At 47.1% G+C, this 15,359-nt stretch overlaps 1 protein-coding gene across 39 annotated transcripts in view; it reads left to right on the top strand.

Annotated features, from left to right (window-relative positions):
- CACNA1C (calcium voltage-gated channel subunit alpha1 C) overlaps nucleotides 1-15,359 on the top strand; it is a 727,463-nt gene that overhangs the window by 80,413 nt on the left and 631,691 nt on the right. The window contains exon 1 of one of the 39 annotated variants that reach the window (XM_074325155.1): nucleotides 577-1,220. The exons of 37 other annotated variants lie outside the window; for them this stretch is intronic. In XM_074325155.1, coding sequence (XP_074181256.1) covers nucleotides 1,172-1,220 — 49 coding nt within the window. In that variant the 5' untranslated portion in view covers nucleotides 577-1,171. Of the gene's footprint in view, nucleotides 1-576; nucleotides 1,221-11,806; nucleotides 11,829-15,359 lie in introns of those variants that run through there. One more of the 39 variants, XM_074325160.1, reaches the window with a different exon arrangement.

Raw genomic sequence — 15,359 nt, 5'->3', positions numbered from 1 at the left:
CAGAATCACGGAATCACGGCTCATTTTGCTGTTTTGTTCAGTGGCCGGGTCTGCAGAGACTCAGCTAGTTGGGCAGATTGTAGTCCCCCCTGTTGGAATTCCGCTCACAGAGGCCTTCCCGTCGTGGACTGACACGCAGGGACGCGGGGGTGCTGCCGAGGATTACGGGGGGCGGAGGTCTGGAGGCGGAGGGGCGCGCAGGGGGCTGTCGGTGCGGCGCCCGCGCAGCCCGCCAGCGCCCACGATCGGCCCACGCCCCGCCCCCGGGGGGGCGCCACGCGCAGCCCCCCGTCGCCGCCCTTTCCGAGCCCGCGCCTCGCCTGCGCCCCTTGACGTCATGTGGGCAGCAGGGCTGGCTCCGTGGCGCAGCCGAGGGCCGAGCCGGTGCTCACTGGGGGCTCGGTCCCTGCCGTGCGCCCTGCGTCGTGCGCCCTGTCCTGCGCGCCGCCGCCGCCGCGCCACATCTGGAAGCGTTCAGCGCGTCTGCCTCCAGCGCGCCGGGCGGGCGGGGAGGGCGCGGGCGCGGGCGCGGCGGCGGGATGGGCTGGAGGCGGTGAGCGCGGCTCCCTCGCGCGCCCCGTGTCTCCCTCTCGCTGCCTCTGCAGAAACAGCTCCTGCCAGAACGGCGCTCGGCGCGGCGCGGCCCGAAGCGGCGGCGCCTCTTCCTGCCTCCGCGCCTCAGGAGTTGCTGGAGCTTCTTGACAGAGAAGAGCCGAGCCGGGGCCTCGGGAGGACTGGCCAGGAGAGGCGGAGACGGTTCAGCCCTTGCTGGCCCGGGCGGCCCCTGTCTCCCCGTCTCGGCTCCATCGCTCCCCTTGCCCCTCCTTTCCGCTTCTTCTCTCGCTGCCTCTCTCGGTTTATTTTTTCAAACCGTGTAGCCGCCAGAGGTGCGGTGCTAAATTCTTGGAAGGGGCCCGGATGTACTGAGGATGCATTACAATTTCACTCAAGGAGGCAGTAGTGGAAAGGATCAGTTTTTGGTGTTTGATGCAATAATGGGAATCAGGTAATCATCAGAAGGGAAGAAGAAATACCGCAGATCCACGGCTTCCTTGAATTTTGCACGAAATCCGCCGACCTCGGAGGAGGGATTAATCCAGACCCGCTGGGGGATGTTTTGACATTTCTTCCTCTTTGTCGCTTCTTCTCCTTTTAAAACAATTTTTGGTCAATGGTCAATGAAAACACGAGGATGTATATCCCAGAGGAAAACCACCAAGGTAAGGCTGGCCCCATCGCCCGGCCAGGGATCCAGCGCGGGCTCCCGCCCTCCCCGCCCCGCTCCGGCTCGCCCAGCAGCGCTGGGGCACGTCCCTGTGGAGTTGCCCGGGGCGCCTCCGCCTTGCCGGAACGGCGGGACCGGGGCCCGAACCCCGCAAGAAGGAGCGGAAAATTCCCGCCCCTCCCCCTCCCGTGCCGGCTTCTCCGGCGCATGTGTTTCCTATGAAATTCCAAGCGAGGGGGAAAAGTTCCCCAAGTGTCTGCTTCTGCCTCGCTTTTTCTTGTTTGCCTGGAAAGCCCAACTGCCTTGCCTGCCGCGCGTGGGGGAGGGGCGCCGGCGTCGCCGAACCCCGCTCTCCTCGAGCCCCCAGCCGGGGTCCCTGGTCTAGCTCGGGGCGCGGCCGGGAGCGCGCGCGCGCACCCCGTACCAGGCCGACCCAGCGCCGGGCCGCCCACGGGCGGACCACTGGCTTCCAGGTGCCCCTGCTCTGGGCAGCGCGCTCCGGGGGGCGAGTGGGGACCCAACATGCAGATACAAGGCTCGGCGCCTCTCTCCCCTCTCCTCCAGTTTCTTTCCCTCTCCCCGGCTCACCTACACCCACCCACCTCTCCACTGCCGTTGACCCCGAGGGTGCCCACGCCCCGTGTGTTCTTATTCGCGCCCACATGTGGGCTAGCACCTGAGGACGTAAGCGTTTAGAATTCGGGCGGTGTGTGGGCTTTGCTTTTTCATGTTAAGGAAATAATAAAAGGGCGTGCCGAGCTCACGCGGCTCCACACTATTGCCCAGTGTTTTCCAAGCATCTCCATCCTTGGCATCAAGTGTCGCCAACTCCCCCTGTGAGGGGGAAGGCTTTCAGGTAACTCTGCACTTCCTGGAAACTTTCTCCCCCCTCCCGGCCCCCTTATTAACAAGTTATTGTGTTTTTGTGTGTTGCTCAGCAATTAAGGTCTTGCTGGAGTGTGGCAGCCTCCAGCTCCATCTGTGTGTGTTCTCCATGGCTTTCTCTGTCTTTTCGGGTGTAGTCGCTCCCTTTTCTCTCCCAGTTTCCCAAGCCTCCCCATTGACACTCTTCCTTTCAATCTCTTCCCCTGAATACCTGTCGCTGTTGGTCTTGTTACTGGGGTTACTTGTTACTTCAGGTGATCCTCTGAGGACCAGCCTGGTGGAGGAGTTGTCTCCATGTTCCCTTTTCCCAGCCTCCTCCCTTCTTTTGCCATCAGCTCCACAATTTGGGGACAGTGTCCCTACCCTTCAGAGCCAGAGGCTGCTAGGCGTCCTACCTTCCTGAAACTGATTTCGGGGCAAATTGTCCCTCTGCTTTCCAGCTTGGGTGGCAGTGTGGGGATTTTGGCTTCTTTTGGTAGAAAGAATTTTCTCAAGGGTCATGGGTTCTAGGGTGAGCCAGGGCTTTGGGTCACAAGGGCAGCTTCTGTCCCTGGATTTCTCTACCCCATGCCGCATCCCTCACCTGCTCCCTAGTCCCCTGCCTAGCTGATGGTGTAACCAGTGGATTTGGGGGAGGGAATGAGAGACACAAAGGAAAGGTTGATACTTGTGAAGAGTGGGGATGGGTTTCTCCCCTCCAGGTCCTTAGCTCAGGCTAAGGAGCCTTGAAGAGGAGAGCTCAGTAGTGCTGTCCTTACTACACTAACAATGGCAGGATACTGTGGTAATAATTATTATGCACAGAATAACCTTAAATAGTTTACCAGTTCTCCTCTTAGTGCAGGATAAACCTTTTCTTAGCCCCTTTCCTTCCTTTCTGTTGCCTCTTTGTCCCCCAGCACCCCCTCCCCACACACAAATGCAGGGAGCAGACATTAAAAGTAGGAGCCTACCCTGGAGAGGTTTGTGAGGAAGATGGAGGGAAAGGCAGTGAGCGAGCAGGGCCGGGAACTCTGCCTTTCCAACCACATGCCGACAAACACTATGGCAACCTGAATTCCAGTTCTCTCCCTTGAAGCTGCAGTGATTATATAATTCACAGGAGCAGTTTTGCCTCCATTCCTGGATGCGGTTCTCAGGTGAAAAAGCACCAGGATCCCTGTCTCCCCTCCATTCCCCATCCCCTTTTCCTTGGTCTTTGGCATTGCCCAGGTTTTTTTGTGGGAGGGGAAGAGGAGAGGAAGAGGGTGATGGAGGTGGAGAGAGGCAGACCTGGAAGGGCATGGATATTTATGAGGAAGGGGTTGCTGTGACTTAATAACCAAAGGGGCAATGAAACATAATTGGAGGTCAGAGTTTCAGGAGGGAGAGGAGAAGCCAAATGATTACCTCAGATCGGTGATGGTGACGAACCAAAGAGTGGAGAACTGAAAAAGTTGCCAGTGGTGGGGCTTTACATTCTCTTCCAGACAGGCTCAAAGGCGCTGACTGCATCAGCCCTTTTCACCCAGCTTTTCAGTGGGGTGTGTGTAGGGTCTGGGTATGGAGGCCCGTGGTCACCTCATCGGAACAGCCTGGAGGTTCTCTGAAGGTCTGGCTTTTGACCCTGGGTTTCGGGCTGGGAGTGGCTCATGTGAGCCTTGCCTCACATCTAGTGCCCTATCTGCTCTGGTTCCACACCAGCCTCCCACTTTTCTGGGCTGATTTTCCATTGCAGGCTCCAGCTAGCAAATGAGTTTCTTAATAGTTAACCATTCAACAAATAAAACATCAGTATGTCCCTTAATCTGCTGGAGACAAGGCAGAGGGGAAAAATGTGTTCTGGGAATGGAAGACACACCATACTTTCCTTTTAACTACTTAGGAATACAGTAGAATAGTAATCATGGTAATAAAGTCATGATATAGTGATCACAGTTAACTCTCTTTACACATCGTCAAAGGACAATGTTGCTTGTGCAGGTTAAAGGAAGTGTGACATTAGCTTCTCCTTCTCTGGACTCTGCATGGAGGAAACTGCAGAAAAAGGGATGCTGAGGTGCAAAATATTGTTCCTAGTGTGGCTCAGATACTTTCCTGCGAATCAGAATACTACATAATAGACTATATTACAAGGATCAATTATTCATCATGTCCATAGAACACATGCTAATTTTGTTTTAGTGGGTGCTTGTACATACACACACGTACACACACACACACACACACACACTCACTCACTAAGACTGTTTGGACATTTCTGGTTCATCTTAAGTGGAGAACTGTTTTCTGCAGGTGGATGCTACACGTATAGCACTCCGCAAATGAAATGGTGAGCCATTAGCCCCTGGAGTTCTCCCTCAGTCTTGGCCATGACTTAAGACTCTTCAGTTTTCTCTTTGACTTAAAACTGCCTGAGGTGGCTTTTCTGTGATAAGACCGAGACTGAAGGAGTCCAGGGAGCATACTGAAGGGGATTTCGAAGCCCTGCTGATCTTTTTATCCCCGCTTCCCATATAGGCCCCCAGCTCATTCTAGGCCCTTAATACATAACTGAACGAATGCAGTACCTGCATAAACCAATGAATGCAGACCTGTGGTTTCTGCCTCTCCCAGTAGGTGGCGCTCCAGGGCTTAGGAGTCAGGAAAGGGGCACTGCTGTAGGGTTTGGTGAGGAAAGATGTGAGAGGGTTTGGAGAGAGTTTCCTGTCAGCTGTGCCTCTGTCATCATGCCCACACCTGTCCACGTGCAGAAAACCCCAAAGACCCCAATGTGTGTCCCTATGCCACCGCACACACTGGAGGCCCCACCAGTATGACTGAGTCCCTCAGTGACCTTGCCATCCTCTGGTAATGAAAACCCACTTTGGACTTCTCTTACTCTATTGCACACTCTTCTTACTTCAGGTTTCTGTTTACCTCTAGCACGGACATCATCCCAGGGCTTTGAAGGAGCCTTTTGGTCAATTAGCTGAACTTGTTTTAGGTGTATATTAATTTTCCCCGTGATTTACTAAACTATAGTTTAGTAAACAGAGGGACCCATGGTTCCCAAGCCCAGTGGAGCATGAAGCGACCTAAAATTTGGGATCTGGAAACCTTACCCTATAGGGTTACAAAGCTTGTCAGCTCAAAGACAAGAAGGCATTTTTCTAACTTTATTAGGGCAAAGAAACAAAAACAACTGGGTACACTTCACAGCTGATTTCTGTTTATGAGAGTCTGGCTGGTCTCCTGCTGGGTAATGGGAGAAAAGCTCCCGAAACCTAGGTTAGGAAGTACCGAGATTTGTTCTAATTTTCAGTGATGTTTTCCAACTCCTGGTGTTTTCTTTTCTATCCCTTTCTTCACTTGGCTTTCTTAGTTGTTGTGGCAAGTTCTGTGAGGTCTGAGAAACCCTCGCCACCACGTGAAGAAGGGGTGAGGGAGTGGCTGTCAGCACTTTCTTCCTTTTACAGTAATTCTTCCCGCTTGGTGTTGCCGCTGTTTGCTATAGGGTAGTTACAGGTCAGCCAGCGTCCTCCCAACTGGTCCTTCGGGGACTCTGAAATCAGTGCTCAGCATTCAAAATCAGGGGATGATTTTAGTTTCTCTTGCAGCCTAAAGAAAGCTGATAGATAGTTTGGGAAGCACTGGAGACTTAATAACAAGAATAATTAGCAAACTAATCACAATCATTTCGCCTGTTTCGGAAGTCCATCCTCACTATTGCCTGTTTATGATGGGTACTGTGGAGGATAGCAGAAGACTGATTTAAAAAAAAAAGGCACTGGAGAATTGTTTTGCAAAACATCAGGTGCTAAATATTTAGTGACATGAGTGCTAAACATTCTGGTAATGAAACAACACTCCAAGCCATGACTGTCATTATTAAAATAATTTAGTAAACACCTGTTTACATGTCTCAAGGTTAGACATTGTATAAAAAAGTGACAGGATCCCTCTTGGAAAATGGAATGCCTTTCCCTGCTGTTTGAAAGCCAGGCATGTAGACTTGAACCTAACCCATCACAGAAAAAGCAAAATGAAGGGCGGAAGTAATTATCATGATTGTTTGACCCTAACACCCAGGTACCATGTTTCCCTGAAAATAAGACCTAGCCGGACAGCCAGCTCTAATGCATCTTTTAGAGCAAACATTAATATAAGTCCCGGTCTTATTTTACTATAATATAAGACCAGGTATAATGTTTGCTCCAAAAGATGCATTAGACCTGACTGTCCGGCTAGGTCTTATTTTCGGGGAAACATGGTATGTGGAAGAAGTCTTCTGTGTGTGTTAAATCCCAGATGGGGAGCTTATTTTTTCAAGAGCAGGCCTCACTGGCCCCATGTCACATTTTAGGCCTCCTTGCTCTTTCCTGCTAGGCTTTCGGAGCACTTGGAGGCAGCTGCTTGTGGCAAGAAGGGAACTAGAGTGGAGTCTCAGGTTCCCAGGAGCCTTGGGACCCTGGAGAGCCTAGCTGCAGTCCTAGCTGTGGTGTTGTGTGGGTGGGAGCCCAGGAGGGCCTCCCTGAGAAGCAGAGCTGGGAAATGGCTGCGAGTGTCAGGGAGCAAGGCTGGCGGGAGGCTGAGGAACACAGGAAGAGGCCCAGCTGACTGGGGGTGTCTGTGGGGGAATTTGGAGAACACAGTTACTACTTGTGGAACTGAATTAAATTTAAGTTGGGATTTAAGGGACATAGGAGAGCAGTTTGGGCCTGGAGTTCAGTAGTCAGACAGAGGTTGAAAATAGGCCCTCACTTCCCCAGAGACGAGGGAACTAACGGGATAGTTAATCTGGCTTTGAACAGAGGATGAAGAACGGGTAGGTTAACTGGCAAGAAACCAAAACCCATCAGTTCCTCCCTTCCAACACCCCACCAAACCATGCTTGCCAACATGTTCACTTTAAAACGGTCTTGTGTTGTACTGTGTGTGTGGGGTGTGTGGGGGGATCAGGGGGAAGGGTGGTTCTAGACTCATGTGCTTTGTAGGGTTTGTCAAATAGACACAGAATAAATGTAATGTCTTTTTGGGGATTTACTTCCTAGGATCAGAACATCTTATGGGTAAAAGCAACCACAGGGACAAAGCCTGTTTCCACTTGAGAAAGCAGAGGCCCCCAAAGAGTCAGTCACTCAGGCAGGGATGTGACAATAGATGGGTTCCTCAGTCTCCTTCCCCCCTGCTTTCTCTTGACTACACTTGGCACATGGTAGACACTCTAAGAGCTTTGTTTCGGTGTCTGGTTAAGTTTTGCGTGGTCAACCTCTCAACCTCTCACTGTCCTTTCTCGCCACCGACCCCACCTTTGTACTGGCTTAAAATAATTTCTGAGATGTTAGATTTGGAAACAGGGTGGGGGAGGGTGGGAGTATCTATCATTGGAAAGGTTTAAAAATAGTATTTTAGACTACAGAGTAATAATACATGTCCATAAGGAACTCCAGCAAAATTCACATCACTATGTTGTCTGCAAATGGTTATGCCTCCAAGCTGTTTTATGTGCTCGCTTCCTTTCTGCCCCAAATCTAGGCTTGTTTCAGCCCTTCAGGGAGAGAGGGGTGATGAGAGGCCAGGCTGTGTGTAGGACTTTCCTTGACAAGCTGTTGGGTGTTCTTTGTGGACTGGCCAGCTCTGCTGCTGGCCAGGGCATGGAGACCCAGATTAACTGCAAGCTAAAACTGTGGGGACATTCAGGTTGCAGCTGTCCAGAGGACAGGCTGCTATGGATTGTACCTGAGTTGGAAGAACAAAGGCTTGTCCTTGCTTCCATTTCAAAGTTGGTTTCCTAGGACCCTTACTTCTTCCTGGAAGACATTGAAATAAGGAGTGGTGGCTGAAGTTCCACACACGGAAGGGAATCATCCGCGACCTGCCTCTGACATGCCCATCATCCCTGCAGCGTTCACTGCCTGACTTGTTTGATTCTCTCAAAATCCTCTCCCAGAAGCTGGGAGGCCTTGCAGGCTGACTTGGTTTCTCTCTAGCTTTAAGGCAGATGCGTGAGGCAGACTCCGCTTAGAGATACGGCCTTGGAGATCCCTGGAGGACGCCACCATTTCAGAACAAAGTGTTGCGATAATTTCATGAAATGTTCAAGCTGCCAATTTGCCAACAGGGGTTTCTTTGAATACACGCGGCTACCCTTGGTGCTGCCCACTTGAACTTAGCTAAAAGGAAAATAAAATAATCTTGTCTCCTGTCCTTTAGAGAACCGAGCCAAAATCCAGACAGCAAAGGAACGTTCTTCCCTGTATTGCCTGTGGGGAGAAATGTTGACTTGATTACTCAATTAAGCTCAATTTACTTTGTAACCATTGTGTCATGTTCAGTCATATGTGTGTGTGTGTGTGTGTGTGTGTATGTGTGTGTGTGTGTGTGTGTGTGTGTGTGTATATATATATATATATATATATATATATATGTATATAGTTCCTTCCAAAATAATCCATATTGGGCTACAACCTTTCAAAGATGTTAGCACAAGTAAAATAAAGAAAAAAAAAAAAATAAGGCTACGTGGCTGGATGGAGTCACATTCTTTGATTTGCTCTCTTTCTCTGAAAGCATTGAAGGAATCAGGTCTCATCTTTTTCATCCATAAAATGGAGATAATATTCCTTAGCCAGTCAGCTCCCCAAGGCAGCTGTGAGGCTCTAAATGGGAGAATGAGTGTAAATCACTGGAAATATCAGTTGTTCTTATCAGAGAGCAGGGCATTAGAGTTTGAAAAAGCAGTGCCATGAAACAACTTTCAAAGCATTTCAAACAACTTTGTGCATGTTGTTGGATGGCTGACATTATTCAGAATTTCAAGGATGGAAATGTAAAGCAGAGAAGCAGAATCTGAGGTGCTCTGACTGATACCAGAATAATCCAGGAAGAAGTGAAAAATCAGTCAGGAGAGGCCTGCTAGTTTGGTTTTCTTGACAGCTGTCAGCCATCCTGAGGCCAATGGGATCCCAGAACTTGATGCAGGGTGTCCTTATGCCCTGCTGCTGTCCACTGCCACACTGCCATCTTCTCACGTCCTCGGCACAGGACAACCTGTCTTCATCCTAAAGTCTAAAGCCAGACTGGTCGGAAGTTGTTTGGTGGTCCAAATATCCGGAAATGGGGCCACTGAGAGCAGGAAGAACACCACCTGGGCAAACAAACTCTTCCCTTTCCGACATGAATTCCCCAAACCTAAACACAGCACAGAAGGACAGACTGCCTGGAAAATAAAACTTTGCTTCAAATGTAAACCTTGGCTTTGGAAAATAAACGATTTTTTTTTTCATACAGCAAAAGTGCTGGAGGTTTGTAGATAAAGAGAGGGAATAATTTCATATAGCATCTTGAGACACTTATCAAAATAGGAAAGGACTTTAATCTTTAATTTCACATCTTAAGTGACAGATTAGCCTTTAGTTTCCTAAAGCACAAATAATCTCATCATCAAAAAGTGTGTTGGGAAACTTACATTTAAGTGTGTGCCTTGCTCCCCACACCACGCCTCCTCCTCTTCCCAGCCTCTGGTCCTTTGTATGATCTGTGGAGCCATCATGTTTTCATTTTTATTTAAAAAAATAAACTACATTGAAGAATATCTACCTTTTCCTATTCTAGAATGGCGCAGGAGTGGTAACTACCACTTACCGATCCTGGTGAGCCGCCATCAGTGTTCTTGGTGTTTTGTGCTCTTAGTATCGTGTCCTTACATCAGTCCTGAAAAACGGTGTTTTTCAGATGGGGAAGCTGAGGACCAAAGACCTTAAGTAATGCGGCCAAGGTCACCCAGGCAGTGTTGGAGCTGAGAATTAAATCCAGGTCTCTCAGACTTTCAAAGCATTTGTTCTTTCTGTTGTTTCTCCACGTGGGGAAGAAAGAGGAACCTACCATCTGTCATCTTGGAGGAAGCACCGCGAGTTAGCTCGCGGACCCTGGCTTGGGTTTGCTCTGGAAACTCCAGTGTCTGCTGGTACGTGGGGAGACAAACGGCTGAACACCATTCTTCTTTGATGGCTGCTCTGTGGTCAGTCTGCATGACTCCCCTGTCGTCCCGTTCCCTAGCTGTTCATTTATTTCCCTGGTTTCTGCCGGGCCCTCTTGGGTTCTGCAGATCCCTCTGTAGACCAACGGAAGACCTAGATCCGTGAGCCTTGGCTTTGAGCTGACCACCCATGGCATGGCCTCGCTTACCACTGCTTCTTGCAGTGTCTTCTCAGGAATTTCCTCCTGGAAAATAGATGCTCTCCATTCTCAAACAAGATTCTGATGCGTTCCGGGGGACCATCCTTGGAAGCTGAGCTCCCTGGACTCCGTGCCTTATTTATTTATTTATTTATTTATTTATTTATTTATTTATTTATTTATAAGTAACATCTCTGTGGAGATATAATTCACAAACCATAAAATTCACCCTTTAAAGTTACAGTTGAGTGGTTTTTAGTTTCCCGCCCTTCTTCTACCTCCACCCCCCACTCCAGTTCAAGCCATTGTTTCTCAGTCTAGTTGTGTACGACACAGCTCCCTGACCCATGCTGGTATTAGGAGCCTTGCGCTCCCCACTTGCGACCGCGTTAGGAGCACAACGCTCCAGCCACCTGAGCCACCGGGCCGGCCCCGTTTTCAGTTTCTTACACAGCTGTGCAGTCATCACCACTGTCTAATTCCTGTACATTTTCATCATACCCACTCCCCCACCACCGGAAAAAACCAAACCCTACCCCACTGGCAGTCACGCTCTGTTCCCCGCTCCCTCCAGCTCTGGCAACCACAGATTTGCTTTCTGTTTCTGTGCATTTTCATGCATTATTGACAGCGATAATAATTCTCCAATTGGAGTTCGCCTGTATAGTCTAACTGTTGGCAGTGCATGTCACGCATCTCAGATCTAGGGATGTTGTGACAATCTACATGGTAAATGATGGCGTTAAAGGGAAGTATGTGAGATTAGTTAAGGGTCATTTGTAGGTGAGATTCAGCCCTTTCAGTTACATGAAAAGTGGTTTTAAGATTTGCTTCTTTTAACTATATCACTATGTTTCCCCAAAAATAAGACCCAGCCGGACAATCAGCTCTAATGTGTCTTTTGAAGCAAAAATTAATATAAGACCCGGTATTATCTTACATTATATTATATTATACCCATTATTATATTATATGTTATAATATATACTATTATATACTATCATATGATATTAAAGACCCGGTCTTATAGTAAAATAAGACTCAGTCTTATATTAATTTTTGCTCCAAAAGACGCATTAGAGCTGATTGTCTGACTAGGTCTTATTTTCAGAGAAACATGGCAGTAAAGCTAAGTAAGTCTCTAAGTGTTATCTACTGAAAGTTGAAGAAGATATGAATTATGACCATTAAAAATTTTTTTATTATGGAAATATATAGATAACAAAATTTGCCATTTTAACAATTCTTAAGTATATGCAATTCAGTGACATTCCTTGTATCCTCAATGTTGTACAGCTATGGCTGCTATCTATTTATAAAGCTTTTTCACCACTCAAAGAGAAAGTTTGTAACCGCTAAGCAGTAACTCCCGGTTCCTCCCACTCCTCAGCCTCTGGTAACCTCTAACCTACTTGCTGTCTCTATGAATTTCCCTCTTCTAGGTATTTCACAGGAGGGGAGTGGCACAGTGTTTGTCCTTTTGTGTCGGGTGTGTTTCACTTAGCATGTTTTCGAGGTTCATCCCTGTTGTAGCGTGTGTCAGAACTTCATTCCTTTTCATGGCTGAGTGATATGTGTGGTAAGTATACACCACATTTGTCTCTCCTTCTGCTTGTCTGTCTCATCCAGGGGCACCTTTTGGCTGCTATAAACATTACCATACAAGTCTCTGTCTGAGTCCTTGTTTGAATTCTTTTGGGTGTATGTATATCCCTAGGGTGGAATTGCTGGGTCTGAATTATGACATTTTAGTTATAAGAGCCTGTTTCTTTGTGCGGCTTCCTGAGTTTGAGTCCTGTGTAGATGAGAATGTAGTATTAGGAAATTTCATTGTGCCAGTAATGAAGGTCTTATATTTTCTCTGGGCTCCCAGTGCCTATATCAGAAACTTGACTTTAATTAGGTGTTTGACAGTCTAGCAGCTGCCTTTTGTTGAGTGACTGATGCTGCCTCTGTTCCAAAAATAATGAACTTCTCTAGATCCAGTTCAGTGTTCACCTCCGAGCCGACTGAGCTTTGTAACCCGACAGGAAATGGGTGTTTGACAGGACAAAGCTATTTCGTCTGTTTCTGTCTCTCCATCTGCCTGTCGGTCCAGTCCAGGGGCATCCATGCCGTGGACAGAGGTGTCCAGTCCAGCAGTCATCAGGGCGCTGGGAGAGGACGGTTCCCTGCCATGTCGTTGGGCTGGGTCGTCCTCGGTGACTGCTGAGCGTCCGCGCTGGTGGAGGCCGCGTGGCCTGGTTTTTGAGGGGTCTCTGTCTCAGCCTGGGAGCTGCCTGTGGGGGAGCTATGTCCCATGGGCTCACGCCTACTCCTCATATATTTAAAATGTGCAAAGGGAGGAAGAAAACGTGTGAAGGGAAGAGAAAAATCAGGGGAGAGGAGAATCCGGAAAGGAGGGAGGAGAGGAAGAGTGGGTGAGCAAGACAGAATCATAACCCTGGGCGGGGCCTGTGCTGGGCATGGGTGGCCCCATCTGTGACTCAGGAGGCCCCTTCCCAAACTTGGGATGTTGATGTGTTTTGTAACTGTTTTGCCTAAAAGTAATAACATCACCTTACATTTTAATTGTTCTAAAATACTTTTTAAATCCTTTTCACATCTAGTATTTCATCTGTTCTTAAAAAGAAAAATCTGTTGAAGTAGTGGGACAAGTTTTATTATTATTCCCATTTGTTCAGATGAGGAAACCAGGCTTAGAGAATTTGAACAATGCCTGGTTAGGGAAGGAAAAAACACTAGTCAGATTAAAAAAAATGTTATTAAAATATAGCTAACATACAATATTATATTAGTTTCAGGTGTGCACAATAGTTATTCAACATTTATGTACCTAAATAAGTGATCACCATGATAAGTCCAGCAACCATCTGACACCGTACCTGCTATCACAGTATTACTGACTGTATTCCCCATGCTGCACGTTACATCCCCACGACTTACCTGTTTCATATCTGGAAATTTGAACCTCTTATTCCCCTTCATCACTCCCCCCTTTAAAAAGTTTTAATTACAGTTGACATTCAATATTATTTTATATTAATTTTGGGTGTACAGCATAGTGGTTACACATTTATATAATTTAAGAAGTGATCTCCCTGACTAATCTAGTACCCACCTGGCACTGTACATACTTACCATATTATTGACTATATTCCTTATGCTTTACTTTACATCCACATGACTATTTTGTAACTTGTGCTTCTTAATCCCTTCACCTCTTTCACCCTGTCCCCAACCCCCTTCCATCTATCACCCCAACAGATCTAGTTCCTATCTGACACCACAATATTATTGACTGTATGCCTTATTCTATACCCTGCATCCCCATAACTACTTTGTAACAACCAATTTGTACTTCTTAATTCCTTCCTCTGTTCACCCACCCTCCAAACCCCCTCCTGTCTGGCAACCATCAAAATGTTCTCTGTATCTGTGAGTTTGTTTCTGTTTTGTTTATTTTGTTCTTTAGATTCCACACATAAGCAAAATCACATTGCATCTGTCGTTCTCTGTCTGACATACTCCATTCAGCACAATTTCCTCTAGGTCCATCCATACCACCACAGATGGCAGGACCCCATTCCCTTCTCTCTGGTTGAGCAATATTGCGCTGTATATTCGTGCCATTCATCCATCGACAGACACCCGGGATGCCTTCACCTCTTGGCCATTGTAAACAATGCTGCAATGAACATATGGATACACAGGTCCCCTTGAAGCAGAATTTTGTTTTTTTTCAGATAAATACCCTGAAGTGGGATTACTGGGGCCTTCTTTGTCTCTTGTTATAGCCTTTGCTTTAAAGTCTATTTTGTATAAGTATTGCTGCCCCAGCTTTTTTTTGTTTCCATTTTCATAAAATATTTTTTCCAACCCTTTATTTTCAGTCTGTTTGTGTATTTAGATCTGAAATGAGTTTCCTTGGCAGCATATGTATGAGTTTTGTTTTCTTACCCATTCAGCCCTCCTATGTCTTTTGAATGGAGCATTTAATCTATTTACATTGAAAGTAATTGTTGATATGTGTGTACTTATTGCCATTTTATTATTCATATTTTTTTGTCTTTTTTGTTTTTAAAGCAGTCTCGCTAAAATTCCTTGTAATACTGGTTTTGTGGTGATGAACTCCTTCAGCTTTTCCTTGTCTGGGAAGCTCTTTATCTGTCCTTCAATTCAAAGTGACAGCCTTGCTGGGTAGAGCAATCTTGGTTGTGGGTCCTGGCTTCTCATCACTTTGAATATTTCACATCAATACCTTTTGGCCTGCAATTATGATGTGTCTTGCTGAGGGCCTGTTTGCTTTCATCTTGTTTGGGACTCTTTGCATTTCCGAGGCTTGTACATTTCTTTCTTTTAACAGGTTAGGGAAGTTTTCTGTCATTATTTCTTCAAATAGGTTTTCAGTTCCTTTCTTTCTCTCTTCTCCTTCCGGTACCCCTATGGTGCGAATGTTGGTGCTCTTGATGTTGTCACAGAGGCCCCTTAAACTGTCCGCCTTTTTTTGGATTCTTTCTTCTTTATGCTGTTTTGATTGGGTATTTTGTGCTACCTAATCTTCTAAATCACCGATTCCATCCTCTACTTCATCTAATCTACTGTTCATTCTTTCTGACTGGTTCTTTTATATGTTTTCTATCTCCATTTTTATGTTTCCTATTGCTTTTTTGAAGTTCTCCCCGAGTTCATTGAACATCCTTATAACCAGTGTTTTGAATTCTGTGTCTGGTAGCTTGCTTGTGTCCATTTTAGTTCTTTTTCTCTTTGTTTTGTTGTTTTATTTGTGAGATCTTTCTTTGTCCTCTGGTGGGGACTTCCACAGATGTCCCTCCTGATCTTTAATGGTCACACATGGGTGTGAGACCAGCCCGTTCTGTGCCTCTGCCCCTCCTACCAGTCTCGAGGTGGCTTCTTCTTTATTTACTTAGTCGTAGGGCTTCTGTTCAGCTAGACTTCAGGCGATTCTCAATGCTGGTTATTCTGTAGTTTAGTTGTAATTTTGATGTGGCCCTCGGGGGACGGGGGATAAGCACAGTGTTTACCTGCTCTGCCATCTTGACCAGATCCTAGTCAGATTATTTTTTTGAGAGAATATTGCATGTTAGAC

This window comes from Rhinolophus sinicus, linkage group LG02 (genome assembly GCF_036562045.2).
Source record: "Rhinolophus sinicus isolate RSC01 linkage group LG02, ASM3656204v1, whole genome shotgun sequence".
In the NCBI taxonomy this organism is placed as follows: domain Eukaryota; kingdom Metazoa; phylum Chordata; class Mammalia; order Chiroptera; family Rhinolophidae; genus Rhinolophus; species Rhinolophus sinicus.
This window is presented reverse-complemented; position numbering and strand designations above follow the sequence as displayed.